Raw genomic sequence first — 26,066 nt, 5'->3', positions numbered from 1 at the left:
GAGCATAAAAAATGAGAAATAACACAAATAAAATAATTTGATAACAAAAATAATTTTGGCTTAAAAAACCTGACTATATCAGCAAAAATCTGGAAGTTGATAGACGAAGGCTAGTGAAGTAAAAGCATATAAAATGCCCATGCACTATGTTTTCACTCTGAACTTTCTTTTTATGTTTTAAGACAATTGTACGCTCCAGTCTGCCTGATCCTGGTCACATATAATTTGGCCTTGAAGTAGGAATGACATTCAGACACTGATCTTGACCTTGTGCAGATCTTTTCACCCAAAATAGAACGTGGGAGCTCTTGGTGAGTGCAAACTGTGTGAGGCCATGGGAATCAAGAGCCTTTGATCAGCACTGTCCCTTTCCCACCACAGACTGGCAAAAGCATTTTCCATGAGCAAGAGTCCACTGACCGACTGTCAAAGCATTTATGCTGCAGCCTCTGGTCATGCCCTCTCTTCCCAGGGAGGGGAAATGTACGTCAGATATTTATCCTCTCTGGCCCTTCACTTAGCCTGAGTCATATATATTCTAATCTTCACTGAGATCAAAATCCCACTAAGGTCACTAGGAGATTTGCCTGGATAAGGGTGGCTAAATAAATCCCCAAATCTCTCATGAGCCATGTTGGGGGAAAAAAGTATCCCAGAAACTGTTTTCCACCAAAGTATGTGAGGGCATTTCCAACGTTCTAACAAGCATTATGCTGATTACACTGTTCAGAGGTTTATAAACTAGAGCAAAGATTAAGTAAATCACTCTCTTGACTGACAGTGAGAGCATATATTTTAGAAAGCTCAGGATCTTTGATTGGAATTTCTCTGTAACCACATATATAAAAACATTAGGCACAATGATGGATACCTTCTGATACAGGAAGCTCTGTCTTTAACATCTACTTACACAGCCTCTGATTTAAATATTCCCTTCATTTTCATAAGATAAAAAGATGGTGAAATAAGTGAGTGAACAAATTAGCATTTTAGGTGTTTTTTTTAAAAAATGGACTGTGACATGTTTTTATCTAAAGCAGGAGTTGGCAAACGTTTTCTGTAAAGAGTCAGGCAGTAAATATTTTTGGCTTTTTAGTCCATGTGCTCTCTAGCCAACATTATTTACAAAAACAGCTGGTAGATATCTGACAAGGTACTTGTATCCAGCTTATATAAAGAACTTATATCTCAACAATAAAAAGACAAATAACCTAATTATAGGCAAAAGATCTGAATAGACATTTCCCCTGTGAAGATATGCAAGTAGCTGACAAGTACATGAGAAGATGCTCAGTGTAGTTAGTTATTAGGGAAATACAAATCACTTCACGCCTACTAGGATGGCTAAAATAAAAAAGATAGACAATAGTAAGCATTGGTAAGGATGTGGAAAAATTGGAAGCCTCATATGTTGCTGGTGGGATTATAAAAAGGTGCTGCCACTTTGGAAAACAGCTTGTCTGTTCTACAAAATATCAAACCTAGAGTTACCATATGACCCAACAATTCTATTCCAATTTCTACCCAGGAGAAATTAAGACATATATCTGCACAAAAACTTGTACATGAATGTTCATATCAGCATTATTAATAATAGTTAAAAAGTGGGAACAACCCAAATGTCCATTAACTGATAAATGGATAAATAGGATGCTATACATACATACAATGGGATATCATTTGGCAGTTTAAAAAGCCAGAGTAGTGACTTCCCTCGTGGTCCAGTGGTTAAGACCGCCCTTCCAATGCAGTGGGTGCGGGTTCGATCCCTGGTCAGAGATCCCACATGCTGCCCTCATGGCCAAATAAATAAATAAGATAGAATTTTAAAAAAAGCCAGAGGACTGATCCTTGCTACAACATGGATGAATCTTGAAAACATTAAGCTCAGTGAAAGACGCGAATCACAAAAGGCCACATGTTGTATGATTCCATTTATCTGCAATGTCCAGAATAGGCAAATCCACAGAGACAGAAAGTAGATTAGTGGGTTTCCTGAGGCTGGAGAGGGGAGTGGGATATCAAGAATGAAGGAGTGTGCATGTGTGTGTGTGTGTGTGTATGGGGGGTTTTGGGGGGATGTGAAATTGTTCTAAAATTACATTGTAGAGATTGTTGCACAACCTGCAAAATACCAAAACCCAATAAACTGTACACTTGAAATGGTGAATTTAATAGTATATGAAATATATCTCAATAAAACTCTAAAAGAAGGACACAGGTAGCATCCTAGATTTGCTCCTATGGGCTACAGATTGTCAACCTCTGTTCTAAGGAATAGCTACATGAAAGTGTGAGCTTCAAGGTTTTACTATGAAACATTTCAAGATACTATAATGACATTCCCTATGCAAGTTTTTCACAGGGGACGGCACATGGCAATAAGCACTGACTAATGAGAGGTGGTGGGTGTAACATACATCCTTCTTACCAACGGTAACAGCAGCAATAATAATTTAGCAGCTAACCATTACTGAGCACTCAACTATAAGCATTCACCAAGCACTTTATTTATATGAATTCATTTATTTCTCTCAAAAGGAACCAGAGGGGTCCCCCCAAAGTCAGACTGAATCTGGGTGCAAGACATACTCCATTATTGGTTAATTCTTCTCCTTTTCTGTGGTGATGAAACAAATCTCTGTCTTTAAAAACTAGGCTGTTAGAAATCCAACCAAAGCACCAATCAACCTTGTTTTACAAATGTGAAAACTCAATCCCAGAGCAAGAGGGGAGAAATGGCCCTCACTCCTAAATCCTTGGCTTACATTAGGGTTAATGTCCAAATCCTACTATGACCTCAGAAAGAGGAGTCTTGCCGATACAGAACTGGAAAACCGGGTATAAGGACCTGTAACTCTAAAATTCTGTGGCTGATTTTGGGGTGGAGAATGTGTTGGGGCTTTTGATAAGGTTTATAAAAGGACAGTGGCTCATGGGAGTGAGTGTCCTGGAGAGTCAGCACAGAGGATCCAGTTTCTCAAAACTCTGGGCTATTTTTATTTCTGGAGCAATGATCCTCAGCTTGCTCTGTCACTGGCTACCGCAGTACGCACAGCAGCTGTTCTACGTGGCCAACTCTAACTCAGATTCTGTTGCAGACTTGAAATACAGCATAATTGGTAGCTACATCACTAATCCATTTCTATGAAGTTTGCTGTTGTCATTCCTACCGGCCCTGACCTCCTTTGGTCCCTTCACTGCACCCACCAGTCAACTTAAAAAAGCAAATGTCAAATATATAAAAAGCCCCACCTCATAGCTGACATTTAGAGCAAAGACTTGCCTTGGGTTCCTCACCTCCCCCTGGGGCATCTGCCCATCTGCCCATCAGTTGTGCGTTTAGATCCTAGTAAATACCACCCAAACCTGAGAAACTCATTTGTGTCTCACAGAACCCATCTAGACACAACATGTATGGGGGATCTCATTCAAGATTCCTGGAATCTTGTTCCCTCTGCCTGGAATGCTCTTCCCACAGATCTTTGCATAATGGCTGTATCTCATCATTCTGGTCTCTGCTCATGTCACCTTCTCAGGGAGGCCTTCTCTGAGCCCCCATCCTCCCCCAATCTGGAGAAGCATTGCCTCTGTCACATGCAAGTATGAACATGAGTGTTCTTCCCTGCCTTTGCTACTCCCAACCACACTTCATTTTCTACAGAGCCTTAGCCACTGCCGGAAATTCTCCCTCCCTCCCTCCCTCCCTTCTGCCTTTCTTCCTCCCATTCGTGCCACACTTGTCAGTTGTCTGTACCTCCCACACAAGTGGAGGCTCCCCTCCACTGGCAGCAACTTAGTCGGAATGGGTCTTCACTGGGCAGCTGCCACCCCAGCCTCAGGGCGGGGATGCCAACAGCGCCCTCTCACTGTATGAATCATCATCCCCTGACTCGCTCCAAAATGCCCTCTGGGATGCTTGTTCTCAGTTGTATCCTCAGCATTAGGTATGTAGTCGATGCTAGATATATATATATATATATATTCATTGAATTATTTAATTAAAAAATGAAGAAATGAAACATCTTTTTGTAAATGAGCCTATAAGGGAAAACACTGAATTTGAAAGCACCAAGAATTGAAGTTTGTCTGTCAGTTTAATCCAGCATTTCTCAACCTCACCTCTACTGACATTTTGGACTAGACAATCCTTTGTTGTTGGGGGGCTGTCCTGTGCCTTGTAGGATGTTTGGCAGCATCCCTGGCCTCTACCCACTGGATGCCAGTAGCTCCCCTCCTAACCAGTCGTGACAATCAAAAATGTTTCCAGATGTTGTCAAATGTCTCCTGGGGGTCAAAACTGCTCCTGGTTGAGAACAACTAATCTAATCAGTAAGTATTAATTTCTGCTATGATAAAACATTCCTTTTGCTCAGATCTACAAACTAGAAGTTTATCCATGTAGACTTGACACATAATTCCTAAATACTAGTTAACTCATATACACCAAATACATGAAATCCCACCAAAGGAATGTTGATAAGCTGAATATTTGCCTATAACATTTTGGCAACATTATTTACCCAATTATAAGGAAAGCTGAATATTAAATAGTACACTCAGTTTAAACAGCACGTACCTGACAATAGCTAATGGTCATTGATGTTAAGCAATCTCTTTCTTAATCATCTGGTTAAAATGAGATCCTTTGTCCTAATATCAAGCATCCCCCTTCATTACACTGCCCAGAATTATGCAAATGAGACCATTTAACCCACATTTTCCAATTTCCCCCAGTGAATGAATCTAATGTGGTGTGTGTTCCTTGCAAAGGAATAGACCGTCAGATCAGAGTCCCCCCAAATTTCCTAGTAATCATTAAATTTTATACTTAAAACAGGTGAATTTTTGGTATGTAAATCATATCTCAAAAATCTGTTAAAAATATTAATTTCTATAACCAATGCCTCTAATGCCTATAATCTCTGTTGCTGATCAGATTAGCTATTCTAAGCATCAGGTTAGATGCTTGGACTTCAGAAAAGACATCTGCTGATGCAGGGACAACTACTGGGCTAACAGTTGCCATTAGGAATGGACACTAAACAGTTTTTCTACTCCTTAAAATATCCATATTGGTCTGTATCATTTTGCTATGGTGTGGATTGCAGTTTTAGCTGCTGAGTGACTCTCTTAGAGTTTTGGTCAAGTACTGTGTTCCTATTGTTTGGTCAGTAAACTGTGCAAGTGTATGTACCTACGGAGAGCAAGTAAAAATGAAACCCATCTTTCTCAAGTCACTTAGTCAGTATTTTGACATATTTACCACATCAGCCCTCACACTTGGCACTAGGAATAAAAAGGTAATTGGGATGGTCCTTGCCTCTGGAGAGTTTACAATTTATTCAAGAAATAAAACTAGAACATCTTAGAATAGATTTTAGATTTTGATATGCTAAAATTTACATTTTAAAGCAAATGCAAATAATTCAGAATTTATTACCTAGTACTTAAAAAATTCAGAAATACGAACTTCTTATCAAAAATTGAGATTGGGCTTCCCTGGTGGTGCAGTGGTTGAGAGTCTGCCTGCCAATGCAGGGGACACGGGTTCGAACCCTGGTCTGGGAGGATCCCACATGCCGCGGAGCGACTGGGCCCGTGAGCCACAACTACTGAGCCTGCGCATCTGGAGTCTGTGCTCCGCAGCAAGAGAGGCCGCGATGGTGAGAGGCCCGCGCACCGCGATGAAGAGTGGCCCCCGCTCGCCGCAACTAGAGAAAGCCCTCGCACAGAAACGAAGACCCAACACAGCCAAAAATGGATAAATAAATAAATAAATTTATAAAAAAAAAAAATTGAGATTAAGTATTTTGTATTTGTCAGAGCGAGAGTCTAGAAGGAGAATACAGAAGGTCAGACAAACACCCCAAGGAGGGGAAGAAATTCCCTGCATGGTTATACCTTCCAACTTGGCTCAATTCCTCCCCTCAATGCATTTCTTTTCTTCTCCAGGTCATTTCCACCCTAGCATGATGGAAACAGTGTCTATGACTCTTGTTCTACTGGGCCTGGTCTCTCCATTGAGAGTGGAGTGGAGAATTAACACCATGATCTAGGTAATTTATGGAACTCAAGTCAATAACAACTAAGTGAGGGCAAATAGGCTTCTGCAAGTTCAATTCAATTTATAGAATCCTCACTGAGGGTCCACTATGCTCCAGGGACTCCATCGGGGTAATGCTGTGAAGGACAGAAGATGAAAATTACGAAGTCTTTGACCTCTAGGAGCTTCTAGATGACTGTTCAGCTTTTCAATTCACTTATCCTGGGTAGACATAGCTTTAAAAATAGCTGCTATTTTAAAGTTCTCTGGTGGGGAGGGACAGGGGGCTGTGGGAGGAACTGTCAATTACAGGGCCCGGTTATTATTCACTTGTATCTAGAGTGCTGGCAAAAGCACGAGGTCAGGAAATATTTATTGAATAAATGAGTGAATGAATGCATAGGTATACTGCCAACTTGAAGATAAAAATGGGCCACCTCAAATCCTAGCAATTTTATACTTCCGCATATCCAGATATTTTCTTGTTTGTTTTCTCATTTTATCCCCAAATCAACCCAGAGTAAGGTGAGGGAGATAATAATCCCAACCCTATTTTAGATAGAACTTCAGGGACCCAAGGCCACACATTTAGCAAGTTATAGAGTAAGTGACAAACCTACGTGGACCTTACAGTCCCAGGCTTGCATCTCCAATAACAAAAGAAAAATGGATTAGGGGCCTGACACACACAGCAGGTTCCAGGGCTCTGGAGAGACTTGGTGGGCCAAAGAGAAAGTCATACCACTTCTTCCTTTGCAGTGGGAAAGCAATTAAGCAAATTTAGCATGCTAGTGGCAGCTGGAGAGTTGGCAAGTTCCTCAAGAGAAGGACTGTAAGCAATGTCATAGGCCAAGAAGATGGATGGGGCCCATTTATGCACAGAGGCTGACGTATAAATGGAATCTGGCCCAGTCTGTCAAACTGTCATTGACAGATGATTATCTAAATGTTTTTGTTTGGAAAAAAAAAAAAAGAGAAAGAAGAGAATAACACACACACACACACACACACACACACAGATACACACACAAAACCAAAACAAGAAACTCTTTCTATCCCAAACAGACATATGTAGCCAATGAACATGAGAACACCAGATCAGATCTGGGAGCAGTGCAGGCTTTTCAAAGTAGTCCTTGATAATAAACTGCAAAATTGTACACCTTTCCTTTCAGATAAATTTCAATTTAACACAAGGATTTCATTGAAACTCCAAATTACTGCCAGTTGGCTGTATCCCATCTGCTGTTGGAAATACACTGGTGGGGGACAAGCCTGCTCACCTATTCATCTTCACCTGCCAAAACAAGGTTTCTTCCCCAATTAAAATGGGCTTTTAAATTTTAGAGTAGTAAACAATGTCTACTTAATTTGCGGAGAATACACAGAAGAAAGTGACCAAACCTAATTAGCCAGTGACATGATGGGTGAGTCAGAGTCAATGAAATTTGGGGGAAGTGCTGAAGAGGACTCTCTGCTTTTGGAGACATAAAGGACCTTTTGAAGTCATTGCCTTCACGGTGCTGCATCCATATCAGCCTTCAAGATCAAAACTGAGCAATTCTGTTTTATCTTATGTCTATAAGACCCACTTTAAAAAAGAAGATTAATAATCACCAGATTTAAAAGGTAAGGACTAAATACAGTTCCTTGGATAACCTTGTTTCTTTGTCTTGCTCTGTAATTATCTTCTGAAAATGGGCACCAGTTGACACATATTGAGTCGTAGTAAACAGGAATATGTCTCTTCCACCCACTCAAGGTGGGCCAGCCATGTCTCATGACTTGCCTGTGGTCTCTGGCCAACTGTATAACTCAACAGTAGACAAGCACGCCATTTGGAAAAGTCATGGTCTTCTCCACACTGGATACACAGTGCCCAGGCTGAGTCCATGTTTTGCCCATACTCAGCCAAATAGACATTTATGAAATATAAGCCATTTGGAAACATTTGAGCACACAGTTTGTAAACTTGGACAGATGTGGCTGGGATGGGCACAGTGATCTTAGGGCCAAAACAGAGCATCCTTCATGATGACTTAATGAGAAATTCAAGGAAAAGGTTTTAGAAAGAAATTTCAAACAGACAGACAGATAGTTTGGTTCAGACCATGTCGTTATCAGCTGTTGCATGTGGCCCCAACTCCAGGGAGATAACATGCTTCCAGAACTAGCTGGCTGGGTCAGCCTGGAGGCGAGTAAGGCTGACCTTTAAGCAAAAATAAATCTTGCTGAGTTAAATGATCCTGTCTCCTATTTTCCTCAAGGAACATGAGACAGTAAGAACAGCAGCCCTGAATTTTCACAGTCCTTATCTCCTGGCTGATTAGTTATAGGTCTGCATAGTTCAAGATGAGCTTACAGGTCGGATACATAAGACTGTCTTCCTTGCTATACCCAATAACCCAGGAATAACCAGGGCACAACTGTCCCCAAATCTTTCAATCCCTGCTAATCTAAGAGAATACAATTATGATGTATAGGCTATGTCAGAAATAAAGTGGGGGGGAAAAAGGAATACTTCCTAGCCAAAGAACAACCACTTCAAACACGTCTGATCCATTTGAATTCCTTCCCACAAATATTCACAGTGTGTGGAGTCACCACAAAAGCTGATGTTCAAAACCACCCTACGGTACAACTTACTGAGAGAGGCTACTGAAAACAAAATGACTCCCTTTGGTAAATCTAGCCAATATCAGGATGACACTTGGAGTGTCTCACCTATCCGTCAACCAAAGGCTCCAACAATTATTTATCAGAAATAGACAATGTGCCAGACACGCTCTTAGGCTCCATTTTCTCAGCAGCTGTCCTCAAAAGAGGGCTTGTGGCAGTTTCTGGTCCTTTAGGCCAAATACCACCAATGAAAGCCGCCAGCCAGCCACAAAAATCTACTGACACTCCTGAGAGTGAGAGAGATGGGAAAAGCCAGAGACAGGGTTTCTTTGACAATTCAAGACTCAATCATAAAATGTTCTGGCTTTCTCCTGGTCCCAAACCCAGCACCTGTAGATACATCTAACTCTAATCACTCAGGGGGATTAGGGCGATGAAAATCTCACGCTCTCCAGAGAAGTGCACATTTCAGCTTGTATTTGCCTAAAACAAACCCACAATTTCCTTGTATGGCCCCTGTTATCCTAATGACATAGAAGTGGAAGATCTGGAGCTTACTTTAAGTGTTCATGGCACCTACTGTCAAGAAATGATCTTCTGCACGTACCAACAATTTCTTACTGGCTCAGAGTTTAAGAATAAAATCCTGGGAAATATTTCTGCTTTCACATCAAATTCAACCAGCTGTCAGAGCCCTCGATTGGAGGAGATGATGCTAAGATGAAGAGGAAGTAGTTTTTAATGTTTTTTACCTTTCAAAGTCAAGTTTCTGATACGTGGAAGTAGTTGACAAATGATGAATGGACACCATGCTTACTTTATATTCATTGATTGATAAACCATCATTTACCTGCCACCACAGGAGACTTCCGTTCATCCAGGAGCTGGATGGAGGTACTTGCTGTCACCACATTGCTTTTGTTGACTGTTCCTGTAAGAAGAAACAAAACAAAACACGATGACAAAATGAAGATAGTCATAGAGCTTATGTTAAGAGAGTGATGGTATTGGTTTGCAGTCACCAGTTCTGCAGACTGTGCTGGGGCTTGCTTCCCAGAACTCGGAGCTGGTCGGCCCTGTTAGGCGATAGGTGCTGGGTGGGCGGTCCTCTCAGCTGAAGGAATCACTGCACCGAGTTATGACCACCCCCAATGGGGACTGTCCAGCCGCTTCACATCAAAATTATTAACCACCATGGAGGGACCACATTTTAAAAAATTTGTGGTTACTAATATCAGTGTTTACTTGTGTCAGTTTTCATATTTATATTGCCTTTCTAAATATAGCCATGGAGAGCTGCTTGAGATAAAGTTTTGAAATTATTTTACAGTGAGTTGAGAACTTTAGCTCTGATTTGTTGGTTAAAACTTTACTGATCTATAAAATTCTAATTTCAAGCCAGGTTTTTCTGAACAAAACCATTCTAAACAGGGATAGAGCTGGAATGCAATCCTTACCCCAAACTCTTATTAATGTGATAACAATATGGTATTAGTATAAAGAGATTTTTAATTACTAACAATGTTTCTAATACTCATGAATTAAAAGACGCTGAGCACAAATTCCTAATGCCCGTAGTTAATAATTGTTAGTCCAGTGCCTGCCTTTTAAAAGGTTCAATGAATGCGAGCTGAATGGAATCCAATTGAATTTAGAATCAGGGAGAAGGCAGATCTGAATCTGAATACACTTATGACCAAAGCAATTAAGAATTCTCTGGCCCGAGTCTAAGCTGTAATAAAAACCGGCTTCTTTTCCAGTGTGTACAGGTATTCAACACACAGGAGAAAAAAACGAGGGAGAGCTCCACCACAACACCTGCATGTGGTGATTTTTAACATTTTCTCCAAATCTAAAGGGGCCATGAAATCTCCTAAGATATTATGTCATCCATAACTTTACCATGAACAAGGTAAATTCCTTTTTTATTATGCGATTTCATTGAAAGTTCAGTAAAAAACCCCACCTGCCAAAAACCAATTAGACAACAACCTTAATTAATCAGAATTTTTTTCCAGACATAATTCTTTGTAGGAAAAATGGTGAATAATAACAAAGCAAACTGACACGAGGAGCCATCTCACACACACACACACACACACACACACACACACACACACAGCACTTCTGGGAGATGCTCTCATTACCCATAGCTCCTCCTCTCTGTCCAGTTTTGGGAAAAAGCCCTTCTGGATAACCTGATGGCTCCTGTCCAGATCTAGCAAGCTAAGTTCTATTTTTTTCTTTAGAAGACTACGAAAAAGAAAGTATCATGAGACTGTACGATAAAAGAAGACATTATTATTGATAGGTTTGCAGTAGAATTAGAAAGTCCACTGTCTCTTAGTTGATATTTTCAGCAATGAAATGTGATACAGATAAACATATAAAGAAAGAGCCTTAGTACCTGGAAATTTATATTTGAGAACACATGTATGTGCATGGCCGTGGGTAAACACAGGCCTGTCACCACAGGAGCACAGACTCCAAGAATCTTGGTCCTTAAAGGAACCTAATTGATAAGTCCCTCTAAAACCCCACCTAGGGAGGGAATTTCTACAATAACACTTGGCCTTTCCTTGAATATCTTCATTAATGAGGGACCCTCTTCCTAATGAGTCCATTTAAATAATTATTAGACAACTCTTGTCAACATCTCTTCCACAAATTTTGAAAGCCTTATTTCTAAAGATGTTTTCATTCATGGAAATGAGCAAGTGCCAAAGCTCAGGGAGGGGCTTTGACACTAAGCGTTAGAGAGTCTCCATTAGGGTTGACTTGGGAATGCTTGCAAGAGATTAATACAAAAGGTCCTAATATAAAACATAAGTATATATTGAACTGTCCAGAGCAATCCAAGTTTATAGAACTATGTCTTATTCATCTCTGAAGTTTCTACAATGCACGGTAAAGAGCCTTACACAGATGAGCACCAAAAATATCAGATGCATGAGACAAGAAAAAGCCAAGGACAATTGAAAAGATTTTCTAGTTTGTCTTGCTTCTAAAACTGGCTGAAATAAGGTAATGTTCAGTTCTTTTTTGGAGGGAGGTGACCTTAGTTTTTTTGGTAATATCGTAAAACCTTAAGACTGGAAGAATCATTGGCTACGTGCCTCTCGTTGGTCACTGCAGCTCCCTGTCAGGAGAGCACGAGGCTATACAGAATCTTAGTCCTTACTCTTGCATGTTGTTTTAAATCAGTTCTGATGGGGAATTGTGGGCCTCCAGAGTGATCTGACTTGCTGAAGGTTCTGGCAAAGGATGTTATGGCTGCATGAATTTTCTCTAAGTAGGGCCATGATCACATTTTAGATAAACAAAAATCTATTAAGAAGTTTGTATTCAAATTCCACATGGTACAAAATAACAGTCCTGCTTCCTGACATGCTTTTTACACAATCTGGTTAAGTTAAAGCTTCCTTTTATTTGGAGCAGCAACACTTATGGAACTGGTCACTGGTTCAGAGCTAGGCCAATATTCAACGTTGGCTCCCAAGACTGAATTTGGCTCCCTTAGCATCCAGGCTGCTCCCTCATACTCTGCACGCAATGCCTAGGCCAGCAGGACCAAAGGGACAGAGCCGGCCTCCAACAAGGGCACCCACCTGTGCTGAATGGGATCGAATAGACAAAGCTCCCTGGAATCTGCTCAGCGGCTCTTCGGTACCAGAGAGGGAAATGGTCTGCATTAAAGATGTTCTCCTTGTCTCCAGCTTTCAGGAAGTCCCTTGAAATAGAAAAGAATAAGAAGAGCATGGCACCACTCAGCAAGGAAAAGCCAGACACGAGTGCATGCCAGCAGCTTTTGTTGGGTAAAAACAGTGTTGGCTTTTAGAACCCCAACCTGCTTTTCTCAGTACAGAGAGGACCTGTGTAACATTGTGCAGCCCAGATTACTCAGAAATATATTGTAGAGTCCTGGCAGTCAGACTCCAGTGGGTGAAATGATTTTTCCTAGTATATCTAGTGAACTAATAGTCTTAGCATCTGAAGCAAGCAAAGCCTCCAGAAATCACACCAGAAGACCAAAGGTAGTCAGAAAGCTTTGTCTTGCCTTAAAATCCAAACACATAGATACATATCCTTGAGAGGATCAACATCTTAGGTAGAGCTCTCTCTTCTTATAAAAAGGGTAAAGGAGGTAAAATGGGTCCACGTGGGGATCTTTGCTTCTTTCCTTCCCTCCTTACCCTCCAGCCAAACAGGACTGTTCTTACTTCTGGATACTAGGGGCTGTTGTGGTGTTGGGTGAGACAGGTCTAGGTTTTAGGCAGAGCTGAATGATCTTGGGTGAGTTACTTCGGTTAGTTACTGAGTCTCTGAGCCCCATTTGTTCACCTACAAAGTGGGAATAATAATATTACACTTACCACGATACTATCAGAATAACATAACACCATGTGTGAAGGGGCTAAGTAAACTGAAAGTGGCTCACACAAACATATGGGATTCTTAAAGCCCAAGAGTTTCTTTCATTCTCTATGGTTTAAATGGAAGCTGTGAAGTGGTAATTTCTTAGACTTAGGACTGTCTTAGGATTGACTTAGGACTTAGGGGGAGAGGAGTAACCATACGGTGGAGGCTGACATCACAGGTTGCTATATGTATGCTACTACACGGGCTCCAAAAGGCCACACTGAAAGTACAGGATATATTAATATTGGGGATGGTGGCAGGTTACAGAGGCCATGAACTATAATGGATCTAATTCCAAAAGCAGGTGGTGGGGACAGGAGATAGAACCTCAGTGTAGGAGCCTGATGATAGTATAGCTCTAGGATGGGAACTTTATATTATCCAGGCCTATCACCAATACTTTGAACTCTTCCTTGTATGCTCTCTTTAAAAAAAAACATAGAAATTCTAAAACCTTTCTAGCCCTGGCTAATAGAGTGCATCCCAATAGTTGGGTATCAACAAATATCATTTGATTGGAGTGGGTAGGCAGGTATAAGACCCTAAGACAATGGAAGTCAAGGTGCCTCTACATGAATCAATGATAGGATTTTCCTGAAGACAAGAACTGTTTCATCCAACCAGATAACCAATGAGTATTCACTTTGAGTCACAATAATGTCACAAGGAATAGAATTCATAGTTGTAGATATTTTTAGCTTCCCAAAGCAGTTTCACATCCGAAGGTTTTCTGATCCTCACAGTAAACCAGGGAGATCATTAACCCATTTTTCAGATGTAACAAGTGAGGTGAACCAGGTACACATCCCAGCAGTCCTGAGTGTGGTCCTGCCATATTTCAAATCCATCACAATCACCTGTACATCAGACTAGCAAGGTGCTGTTTTGTTGCTGTTAGTACTTTTCTTGTTTGTTTGTCTTAATCTCAAAACATACAACAGTTATTCTCTCTGAGCATTAGAAAGTCTATTCCTGTGTCTCCCTTTGCCTCTCTGGGTCCTAAAAGGAGAAGGCGATGTGTATCCCAACACTTGTAGTCCTTCCTAGGAACTTGCCTTCTGTTAAAGTAATTGTTTGGGGGTACAGGGGTAAAGAGGACTTGAAAAGAATCAAGTCACAACTATAGTCAACTTCATAAATGACAAATTTGAGAAGTTGAGGAAGAAAGAGTCCTCAGATGGGAATTAAAAGCCAGTTCATAAAACATCCAAAAATCTATGGATCTGCCACTTACCAGACCTGGTCTTAAAAGATCATATGGTGGGTGTCCGGCCTTCATCTAAGAGACACAAGAGCACAGCTAAGCTGGGCTTAATGGGACAGGAGTGTTTCCTCATTGGGCTCCTGATAGGCCAACCCCTCTCAAATTGGTGGCCACCTTGTGCCTTGGTTATTCCCACCTCCCCCCCGTCAGGGACCCTGAAGGTCAGGATTTGTGAGGTTCCATGGTAACCTCTGGAATCACAAACACACACTTTGCAAACTCTCTGAATCTCAGGCTCCATTCATCCCTGGCCTAATAATGTCTCTTACTTCAGAGAAAAAAAATTGAGAAAACATATTAATGGGCTCAGGAAAGACTTCCCAGGCTCACACCAGCTCTGGTCAAACACCAATTCGAAGAATTAAGACCCTGTGGCTCTCTGAAGACAGACACAGGGGCCGAGCAGTGGTCTAAAAGGGCATCTGAGGGCTTCCCTGGTGGCACAGTGTTAAGAGTCCACCTGCCAATGCAGGGGACATGGGCTCAAGCCCTGGTCTGGGAGGATCCCACATGCCGTGGAGCAACTAAGCCCATGCGCCACAACTACTGAGCCTGCGCTCTAGAGCCCGCGAGCCACAACTACTGAGCCCGTGTGCCACAATTACTGAAGCCCGTGCGCCTAGAGCCTGTGCTCCACAACAAGAGAAGCCACTGCAATAAGCCTGCACACTGCAATGAAGAGTAGCCCCCGCTCGCCGCAACTAGAGAAAAGCTCGCATGCAGCAACAAAGACCCAACGCAGCCAAAAATAAATAAAATAAAATAAATAAATAATTTAAAAAGGCATCTGGGTACTGAACTTGGTGACACTCTGCCCACTGTCCATCTGGGTCTCTTTAGAAGAACAAGGAAACATTGTCAAACCTGAGAGCCACCAAAATGCCTGCTCCCGAGTGTGGGGCTCTACAGGCCCTCAGGCTCCGAGCTGAGGCACAGAGATTTACTAAAACGTATACAAACAAATAAACACCAGACTTGAAACACTGCTTCTCGGGACAGGCAGGAATTCCTCAGCAGACCTGCGGGACAGCTGAATGCCCTCCAGTCATTTGTCAGGAGGTGAGTGAGTCCTCCCACTGGCTGCTCCCCTACCAGCCACACCATCTCCAGAGCTGAGCGAAATGACTCACCAGGGCAGGAGAGGACTCCAGGACAGTGGACAGAAGCCAACAAGCGTGAAAAACACAGAGTCGTGGAAGGGCCAACAATGGGCAGGTGAACACACACACTGCGGCCCCCAAGGTAGAATGGAAAGGAAAAATGTCAACAGGTCTGGGGTGGCCTGAATTTTGTTTCTACTGCTGGTGGGATCAATAAATGGTATAAGCTTCCCTTTCACTTTCCCACTTCAGGAGCTCCCTACTTACTGATTGGTGAGCTGCTCGGCCCCAACAAACAGGTTGATTCTCGAGAGGCCCGTGCGAGTGCCGAGGAAGGCCACCTCCACACCCTTGTCAGAATTCCTGAAACGGAGCAGAAGGAGTCAGGGGGATTCTGCCAGACAGTGAGCAGATTACGGCTTCTGCATTTTAAGACTCATGGAATGCTTTATGAAATAGCAGTCTTGAAGCCTGAAATTGTGGGAGAAATGATAGAAACATACGCACACATGCACACACAGGATGCAAACTCTTTATTCCTTACAAAAGTTTTCGTGGTAATTCTTGCCAGAAAAAGTAAGAAGTCCATGACGAAAAAAGCATCATGAGGAAATAAATGTATCCCGAACGCTAACTAAACACACCTTTATCTCAAGGTTCTGGGTGCAAGTTCAGAAAGAGCAGGCCAGCTTTAAGGAGAGGAAAAAAAGCCTTAGAGCTAGCTTTTTGCACTGATGCTACCAAGTCTATTCTTGGTTCTGAGACCGTTAGTGGAATCTGCCATTAGCGAAAAGAAGCAACTGAGTCACTGACTCAAGTCTGTAGTATCTCACAGCCTGGAAATGTTTAGGACTTGAATTCTACACCATTTTGGGGGCACCAACTGGTAACTTCTACTAAAGAATAGGCCTTATCCTCACCACCAACGCCAGAGGGATGAGTAAAGAAATGACTTCTGTAAATAGCCCTACAGGATGCCACACATAGGAACTCTAAGGACAGCCTTAGCAAAGAAAACTCATTTGAAAATTCACCAAAGATTTTATTCCAACATTCAAGGCAAATTTTATATGTTTGAACATGTTCTTCAGGGTTTTCTCAGTGGATACTTCTTCAAAAAAACAGCAAATGATCTTTCTCCACAAATATACAATTTTATTCTACAAAAAAATATGAAGAGAATACTGATTCCTGAGTTTGCTTCCCTGCCCTAGATGCTAGTAGCAATTTGATTCAAAGCTTTATCCATGTCATCTTCAGTATAAGATAATTTAGTTACTTGATCTCTGATGGTTGTCAAAGTGGTCAATACTACCTTTAAGTATTTAAGGGATGAATAAAAACAAACATTATGCATTTGTTTCTGCTTGTAGCCTACACCAAATTGGAAAGCCAGGCTGCCCAATCAGTTACAGATGTGGACTGCAAAGCAAGCTACCATTTTGGAAATCTTTAGCATCTGTTAGGGGTGAATCGGCAATCTTTCCAGAGGATTTTGTGTTTCATGAGAACCTAAAAGAAACATTTCCACTAGAGAATGCAATCACAGGAAAGGCTTTGACTCTTTCCAAACCTCCCAGGGAATAAGATCCATGCAGGTAAGCAGTCCAAGGATACCCCCAAATATAACGAGAGTGGTTATATCTTTGGGAGTCCAGACTCATGTATTAAACTACCTACCTTACATCTATGCTTAGGAGTCATTTTAACTATAAAATGTCTAGAAAAGAATTCTGGCCATGTCCAGTCCCAAACCTGCTCTTCCTTCATTGTCTCCTGTCCTAGGAAATGGCACCACTATCTACCCAGGTATTGATGTCATTAACCTGAGAATGATCCTTGACAGCTCAGCCTCCCTCCCCTCACACCATGAACCCATCACCAAGTCCTGGGGGTCTTACTTCCAAAGCATGCCACAAGTACATCCCTTCTCTCTGTGCCCACTGCCACTGCCTTGGTCCAAGTTGCAAATCCCTTGAACTGCTGTAGGAGCCTTTACTATTTTTCTTACCCCCATTACATTCTATTATCCACATAGCAGTAGACGGGTCTTTTTTAAAAATGCAAATCTGATCATCTGCTTCTTAAAATCTTAAAATGTCATTCTTAAAATTCTTCAATGATTTTTCAGTATTCTGAGTATAAAAGCCAAAATCCTTAATCTGATTCCCAAGGTCCTGAACCACCAGGCCCTACTGTACCCTTGTCTCTTGACATCTTCCAGCCTACCCTCTACATTTCAGTTCTGTTGGCCTTCTTTAAATTCCTCAAACATGTCAAATACTCTCTCACCTCAGGGCCTTTGCACATACTGTTCCAATTCCCTGGAATGCTCCCAGGGAACCCTTGAACTAGTTCCTGCTCAGAAAAGCCTTTCCTGTCTTCTATCTCCACTCTAGTTCTTGTTACTGTCTACATGTCTAATTTTCCTTCATAGTTATCACAATTCTTAATCATATAGCACACTATATATCACAGGTACCATGATGGTGAGGACTGTGTTTGATTGAGTTACCTCGATTTCACCAATACCTAGCCCAGTGCCTGGAACATAACAGACATGCAGTCAATATCTGATGAATGAATGAATGAAAATGAGAACAGAATGAATAATAGACCTGATATAGGAAAATATACAAAAGGGAAGATAAAAAAAGGAAAGGAGCTAATAAAGAATAAAAAAGGAGAGAGAACTGAATAATGTAGGACGTGAAGGTATAAGGAAAAAGGAATAATTTTTCTTCTTATTTTTAATTGTTAACAGCCTACTTAAAATAGTAAAATACTAGTATTAATATTAAAAATAAGCTGCTGAAGCAGTTCTCACCCTAGTCTTTGACAACAACTACCGTTGCCTGCCCTCCTCCCCCTACATCTTCCACTTCAGAAATAAAACTGCAGGGTTATATCTGACACCCTAATGAAATAGAACTCTCACTTCCCTGTCCTCCTCGCAACCTAGCCTGGCCCAGATCCCAAGTTCCCTCTAGACGGTGAAGGTGAGAGAGCCATGGCAGGGCAGGAAGCAAAATGCTCCTTCCGCCTCCCTCTCTCTCGGAAGTGTCACCCTACCTCAGCATACCAAATTTCATGTAATGTTAAAACTCAAACAAATTATATGTCAAACCCAGGAGCTTGCCATCCAAGCCAGAGCCGCTAATCTGCTCTAGCTCTTGTGGTTTGGAGCTTTGGGGAAAATTAAAGAACTTTAACACCAGCCTCCTAAAACAGTTTAGTTCTTTAAACCATAACCATATTTTGGACGGCTTGTGGGGAAATGGCCATGAAAGGGGGACACGTGCAACCACTTACTCAGATTTGTTGAGGGCAAGGCTGGTCCAATAGGCTTCAATGGGAGCACTCACCACAGCATCAAAAAGGACTTCTTGTATCAATTCTTTATCACCTGTTGGGAGGGATAGACTTGAGAAGATGGCTTTGGCTAGACCCCAAATTGTAGCATGAGAAGTGCTCACTGGGCTCATTTTATAGTATCTACAGGCTACTTTCTCCTATGGTGTGTTCCTGCGTTAACCTCCCACCAGCTGAAAATATGAAACAGTTCTGACACCTGATATGCTGCAATACAAGGGCCCCCAAAGCATTTGGATGAGACGATAGTAAATTGAGAGTCTTGAGTGTCTCACGCTTCAGTTTTCTACTTTCCCTCCCCATCTAGTAGTTCATGTCATAGACCAGCACGCCAACTCTGGGATTCGGAGATCAGAAGGCAGCACTCCTCAGTTTGCTCTTTTCATCCCCATTTCTGTTCTCTATCAAAATTTGCAATTCTTCAGGGCCCTGATCTTGGTTGTAAGGGAAAGGGATATGATAGCTTAAGAACTTCTGGGACTCTTATTTTGTCATTCCTTCCATCTAAGATTATTTTTCTTCATTTTATAGTAGGACATCTGTCCTTATCCAAATGAATTCTTGATAGAGCTCTGTGGAAGAGGCCAAGGAATCAGGAGGATATCATGAGTCTAGCAGAGGCGTCCTAAAGCCCTACAGCTTTATCACCTACAACAGGCCAGTCATCACCTTAGCTGGTGGCCAAGAAGACAGTGCAGCTTTGTTGTAAAAGCAAAAACTGGAAACAACTCACCATCAAAAAGACAATGAATAAACTGAGATATAGTTATGTAGTAGAATACTATATAGTAATTCAAATAAATGCATCAGAGCTAAATGATCAACACAAATATATCTTAAAAATATAATGTATAATGAGTGAAACACAAGTTGTAGAATAATATATATTATACCATATATAAAAATCTTAATATACAAAGTAATGAAAATAATGGCACACACTGTATATGGATATATATACATATATCCATATATTAGCTACTGGAACTAATTTATGCTCGTTCAGGGACTGTTCTTGCACTCGGTGAGCATCAGGCCTGCTGCTGCTCTCTCCCTGCCCCACTTTCCCTGCCCCCCTCACCAGCTACTGGCCATTTCTGACTCACTGAGCTCCCTCAGAGGGCACTCTGTAGGAGGAGGGGCAGCAGGATATACAGTGCAAGAAGCAACATGTCACAGTGGCAATCCCACACCGGACAGAACCAGGAGGCCTAGATTATGGCCCTGGATGAGACAAGTCCTGTTTCCAGCCCTTGTTTCTCTTTGTAAAATAAAAAAGCAGATATTGACAGTCCCCTCCCAGTTGAAACATTTTCATGTTACTCAGGTGCTTGACTAAATGGTTTGGTAAGGGGACAAATCCAATGTGAAGGGTTAAACTGGGATTGGGGATTCTGCATGACTCTTGGTAACCCACATTCCTTTTCCTGTTCCTACAGGAAGCAGACATTTGGCTGGATTTAATGTGACTGATCATCTCTGCCAAAGCAAAGCTTCCCATGAAAACTGAGGGGAAATATGGTCTTGAGTTCACGCACACGCCCCCCACCACCGTCTGACCACCATAGGCACACACACATGCATCTGGAAGCACACTCACATTGGAGCAGAGGTTCTTTGCCTTTGAGGTAGAGCTTAATAGCTTCTAGTTGAGACAGATGACGGTGCTCTGGGTGTAGGTCAGTGTTGCAGTAGGACCTAGGAATGTGACATGGCCCAAAACAAGAACATGTACATATTTATGGCATCACTTTCCTTTGCCTTTGAACCAGGAAAACTGGGCAAGGGAGTACAGACAACTTGAAATCAAAGAGGGCGATAAACACCAATGCTGAGGAAGAATCGTTCCATTCTTACCATTCGTCTGCCAAGGACACATCAGGGTGTTCTAAGTCATGCAGGCCTGGAGGTCAAGGAGAAGGGAATCATGAGTAAGTACCATCTGTGTGGGGCACTGACCACCCCCCTCATCCTCTCCTGTGCTTCAAATAGGCAAGGCCATGGGGGGTGGGGGTTAAGGGTAGACATCAACCCCAAAAATATCTGCCTGAGAAAAGGGACTTTGCACATAGGAAACAAGTTCTCTTCCCAGGCAGAACCTTCCCCCCACGTCCACCTCACTCAGCCACCACTGCAACTTTCCCTGGCAGTCTCCCAGGAAAGCCTTAACTCCCTGAAGATAAATGATGCACCAGTGAGTCCTGGGAGAGAAGCTTAGCAAGATGGTGGAGACACCAACTTTGGAGGCCCGTACAGTACAGCCTGAGTTGGGAAATTGGGTGGGCCACTAAACTCCTGTGTGATGTTAGCAGGTTGATTTACTCTTTCTTCATGTGCAAAACGGTAATAATAATAGTCCCTAACTGACAGGTGGTTGTGAGGGTGAAATTATAGGTTGAATGATATGAGATTGCCAATACTCAACTGTTTTTGACCAGCAAAAATTGCTAGTTGATACAGGATGCTAAGTTAAAATGAATCATCAGTCTGGAGAGGTAGCTAGGAGAACTCAGGCCTGCAGGGAATTGGGGAGTTTTTATATATAGAATACCCGAGACACCCTAACTCTGTGAAATCACTCTTTTTCCTTGTGTCTTCATGTGACTTCATTTTGATGGGTCATCAGCAGACAAACACTTCTGAGTGACAACCTCAGGAACTCCAATTTTTGAGAATGTCAGTTTCCCAAGTGACCAACAGTACCTTACTGCACTCAGGATTCCAGTTTCCTCCTCAAATACAAATGTACAAAATAAATAGCAAAATACTAGAACTATCATCACACACTCCTGTTTGATTTTATAGGAAGTAGGCAATGAATTATATAGAATATCATACTATATGACCCAAGTGGCCATATCCTGGCTCCAACACCTTCTGGTTGAATGATGTTGGGAATGTCGCTTCAACTCTTTGACTTATACCAGTCAGAAGATGTGGGTAATAGTGCCTAACTCACAGACTGCATGAGAGGGTTGAATGGAATAGTGATTAGTCCCTAGGACAATCTATGCATCCATCCCCATCCATCCTTTCTTCCATTTCTTGCTCCCTCCACTCCTCCCTCCCTCCCTCCCGTTCTTCCTTCCATATATTTACTGAGCATCCACTATGTGCCAGGTACTATTCTAGGTCCTGAGAACATAGCAGTGACCAATACAAAAATCACTGCTGCTCTCATGGTATTTACTTTCTAGCGGCAGAAAAGAGATAAGTAAATAAAGTTAAAATACATAGCCTATCAGTAGTGAGGGCTATGAAGTTAAGAGAGAGAATGAAGCAAGGAGAGGGGGTACCAAGAGATGGGGAGGGATGAGGGAAAGAGTTTCATTGTTAACTGTGGGAGTCAGGATGCTTCACTGAGACAGTGACTTTAAGCAAAGACCTGGAGGAGGTGAGGAGAGAACCACGTAGTAACTGAGGTGCTCGTAGCAGAAGAAACCACAGGTGCAGAGGCCCTGAGCTGGGATCTCACCTTCCTGGAATACTGGGTTAATGATATCAATTTTATATATAATATATTTCTAGCTTCTGTTCTCATCAACCTTCATCTGCAAAGCCCTCTCTGCCTATATTTCATAGGACCTATCAATGAGACCCTGAAGGGAAGATCTTTTTGATTGCTTCCTCTCTGAGTTCCCAGGCCACCAAGGAAATATGACTGTTCTCTAACTCTCTCACCTCCAATTTTGATCCTCCTGACAAAATCACACCTACTGTTTGATTGATAATGTTGACAATAATGACATAAGCTCTAATTTATTGAACAAGTACTGTGTACTACATATATATACAGATAAAGTGTCAAGGAGATTCAGAAGAGAAACGATTTCAGCAGGTAGAACTACAGCCCATACCTTCAACCTCAGTAGCAACTCCTTACATTTTGAGCAAAATCAGCCTGTTCACCATCTTTGTAATACCTGCCATTGTCAAAGCAGGTTGAAAATTCCTACTATCTATGGGAGAGCACTCTTTATGGGACAACCTTCAGAAGCGGTCGCCATCCCCAAGAAACTCCTGCCTTCTTTAAGAACAGAGCAGAATGGTAATCAAGCCATGGCCTTTACGGATGACAAGCCTCTCTACTAGTTAGCCCAGGGGAAGCAGCTTTCTCAGGCTCTGTCACTCAGCAAAGCTGGCAGGATTGGAAGCCCTCTTATTTACAGAGGACCAACAGAGAGAGGAAGATCTGACCTCATTTGTGTGGATAACCAGACACTCTTCCCCTTGCCTAGGATTCAAACTAATTTCTTGCATGATGGTTGCAGTTGGCTCTGAAATTCTCTCTGTGTGAGCTCTTAGCCTAACAGAAGATGATAGTGACTAAAGAAATGAAGAAATGATCCAGAAAACAATGCAAAACAACTCTGTGTGTGTGTGTGTGTGTGTGTGTGAGGGAGAGAGAGAAGATGGAGGGTCAGGTGCATTGACTAAGGGAATGAACACAGGAGAAGCAAATAATCCATTAACAATCTCTCCTTTTACTGTTCTGACCATGAGCTATTTCCTCATCTTGACCTCAGATGGCTTAGATGTGAATTTTCTGTCTTCACGAGCAGTGACATCCACAGAGCCACACATGGCTCATGGAGCCAGAAAATTAAAGAAGCTAAAAAAAAAAAATGATCCCTGAGAATACATCCTGTTGAGTATCTTGCCCAAATCACAAAGTTGCCTGTTTTTTCTTGCCTGTCTCTAGGAAGAGGGAGCACATGATTGATTATCTCTGCAGTGGGCATACTCTGGGTTCTGCCCCGGTCAAGATGACCTCTTCACTCTCCTTCCTGTTCCTTAAGATCTCACAATCAGTTGGGAGACAAAACCCAAAACCCATGAAACAATGCAGGGACACTCAGGAGTAGACCAGAAGGCCATCTATGAAACCTGGCATCTCAGGGACTTCCAATCTCCTTCTTCATTCTCCACTGCATCATCGGAGTGAGCCACAAGGCGGTCTAGCTTCTGGAAGTTCACCAAACTCATTTGTAACCAGCTCTAACCCATTAAAACCCAGCTTGTAACTGACCTTCCCACTCTTGGCCACACTCCCTGAGAATACCCACAAAGAGCACGGGTCTGGTCCAACTCCTTCTCTGTCAAGATGCAAAACAGAACACCTAGGTTGGGCAAGTGACTTACTCAAGGCCACTCTGGGAGTGAAGCCTTTCAGAGGCCAGTCCCACTCCTCCCTGTGAGCTGGTGATACTGGAAAAGATAACTTCTCTGAGCTACTAGGTTGTTGGGAGATGAAAAGGACAGTATGGGGGTGAGAGCAGTTTTAAAGTTTAAAGGGCTGTAACAACTGCTACCATTTACTGGGAGTTTCCAGTGCACTGGTGCTGTATGAAGACAAGAAGAGGGACTTCCCTGGCAGTCCAGTGGTTAAGACTCCACACTTCCACTGCAGGAAGTGTGGGTTTCTGACTTACTAAATCATTTGAATGATCACGTTTCCCTTGGACCCAGGCTGCCTTGAAAAACAAGTGAAATTTGTGGCTCAGCTGTGTAGAAGACTAAGGCTCGCACACCTCTCTTTTCTTTTTCTTTTCCTGGGCTTGAGTTTTTACACTAATTCGTATTTTTCTTGGTACTAATTTTTATGTATGAGAAGAATACAGTTGGTGGATGGATGATTCCTATGAGTTGCCTCAACAACTTTGTGGATGAAAGCAGAACATAAATAAATGAAATCATAAGGAAGGCCACCACTAGTCCCACCATTCTGAATCAGTCTAGGAGAGCCAGGTAACATCAGGTGGGTAAATGGTTGAGTCACATGTCCAGGGATTGGAATAAGGGTTGGATAGATGAGCACATTCTTCAGCTAACCCAATAGCTGGCTTCAGGGCTTTCTTCCCACACAAAAGGATAAGATGGATGAAGGCAGCATCTCACCTTCTTCAATGGTTACATTCCCTCGGAAGAAATATTTCCCATGGCCTCTAGAGAGCGCCACACCTAAACTGTGCAGAGAAACAAAGCAGACCTTGAAATCCATGACATTGACTGGAATAGACTTGCAGGTGAACTTTATTTTCCGTTTTCACATTTCCATTTCATGTTCTGTAAACAATTTTTTTCAAGTTTACTTTCAAAACCCCACTGATTATAGTTGGTGTTGGTGTTTCTTAGATTCAAGCAGCTGCTTCAGTGTAATTTCTGACTGGAAGTGCAACAGCAATGGGCGGCTCCCGTGTGTGTTTAAAGAGGTGTGGCAACTCCTACAAGCCCTTCTAGCAAGCCCTTCTTCTGGATGCTCTTGCAAGAGCTACGTGTCCTGCTCTTCACTACCACCTTATGCACCCCTGCCCTACATTCAGCCACACACAGCTCTTTCCAGACTGTAGAGTTTGGGACGAGGGAGAATTAACCCCTTCTCAATGGCAAAAATGAACACTTCCACTGCCACTTGAACGTAGCTACATGACTGTATGGTGGGCTTCTCTGCCCAACCTTCTCCCTTGCCTGATAGATTTTTCACACTCTCACACTCTCAAAAGTCTTGATTTAAGCTCCTTCCTTCATTGCCTAAAGTCAGAGAGTATGTTTTGATAACACAGTCTCTTCGTTTGGTAAACCCACTTGGCAGTCATGTGTTCCATCAACTGTTCTGGCTCCAAATGGAATCCACCCATGATCCCTGGCCGTATACGACAACAATGCCACATTTTTTTTTTTTTTAAAGATTAATCTATAGTTAGTAAATTCTTTCTCTCCTTAGCTCTGCAAGGCACCAGTTCAGAACACAAAGAAGCCCTACCAACATAACTTTTTACAAAAAGTGTTATCACACTAAGTTAATAGCAGGAAACTTTAGAATGCCACATACACTTCTGAAAGCAGGCAAGGGGGCAAATGCATTTTTCAGGATTGTAACAAAGAGAAATAACAGGATTCAAAGGCAGACAAGCACAGAACAGTTCAGAGAAATTAAAATGGAAGCACAACATGTAGGGATGAATATGCTACCTCCAAGTGTGAAGGATCATGGAAATAAAAGGCAGCAAGTTAGATGGTTAAGGACCCTGGTAACCCTCTGAATTTATCTATCTACCCTTAGTTAGAACCCCAGAAGCTTATTTGCTTGATAATGAGATGCAAAGCCATGACAAATTGAGTGAGTTCTCCTAGGTGAGCCTGAACCATCTTCCCCCTTCTGGAAAACAAAAGCAAAAGCAGCCTGGGAAAAGCCCCTTCCTCACTCTTTCCGGCCTTTCGGCAGGGCGTTTGGTTATCTTCAGAT

General features: G+C 42.2%; 1 protein-coding gene across 1 annotated transcript in view; it reads right to left on the bottom strand.

The window, feature by feature from the left end:
* The window catches only part of CACNA2D3 (calcium voltage-gated channel auxiliary subunit alpha2delta 3), a 791,777-nt gene that overhangs the window by 148,652 nt on the left and 617,059 nt on the right, over nucleotides 1-26,066 (bottom strand). The window contains exons 21-27 of the mRNA XM_061195439.1: nucleotides 24,719-24,786; nucleotides 20,678-20,723; nucleotides 20,421-20,518; nucleotides 18,761-18,854; nucleotides 15,716-15,811; nucleotides 12,274-12,395; nucleotides 9,516-9,596 (exon numbers count right to left, since the gene is read on the bottom strand). Coding sequence (XP_061051422.1) covers nucleotides 9,516-9,596; nucleotides 12,274-12,395; nucleotides 15,716-15,811; nucleotides 18,761-18,854; nucleotides 20,421-20,518; nucleotides 20,678-20,723; nucleotides 24,719-24,786 — 605 coding nt within the window. The remainder of the gene's footprint in view (nucleotides 1-9,515; nucleotides 9,597-12,273; nucleotides 12,396-15,715; nucleotides 15,812-18,760; nucleotides 18,855-20,420; nucleotides 20,519-20,677; nucleotides 20,724-24,718; nucleotides 24,787-26,066) is intronic.

Source organism: Eubalaena glacialis, chromosome 7 (genome assembly GCF_028564815.1).
Source record: "Eubalaena glacialis isolate mEubGla1 chromosome 7, mEubGla1.1.hap2.+ XY, whole genome shotgun sequence".
NCBI classification, from domain to species: Eukaryota; Metazoa; Chordata; class Mammalia; order Artiodactyla; family Balaenidae; genus Eubalaena; species Eubalaena glacialis.
This window is presented reverse-complemented; position numbering and strand designations above follow the sequence as displayed.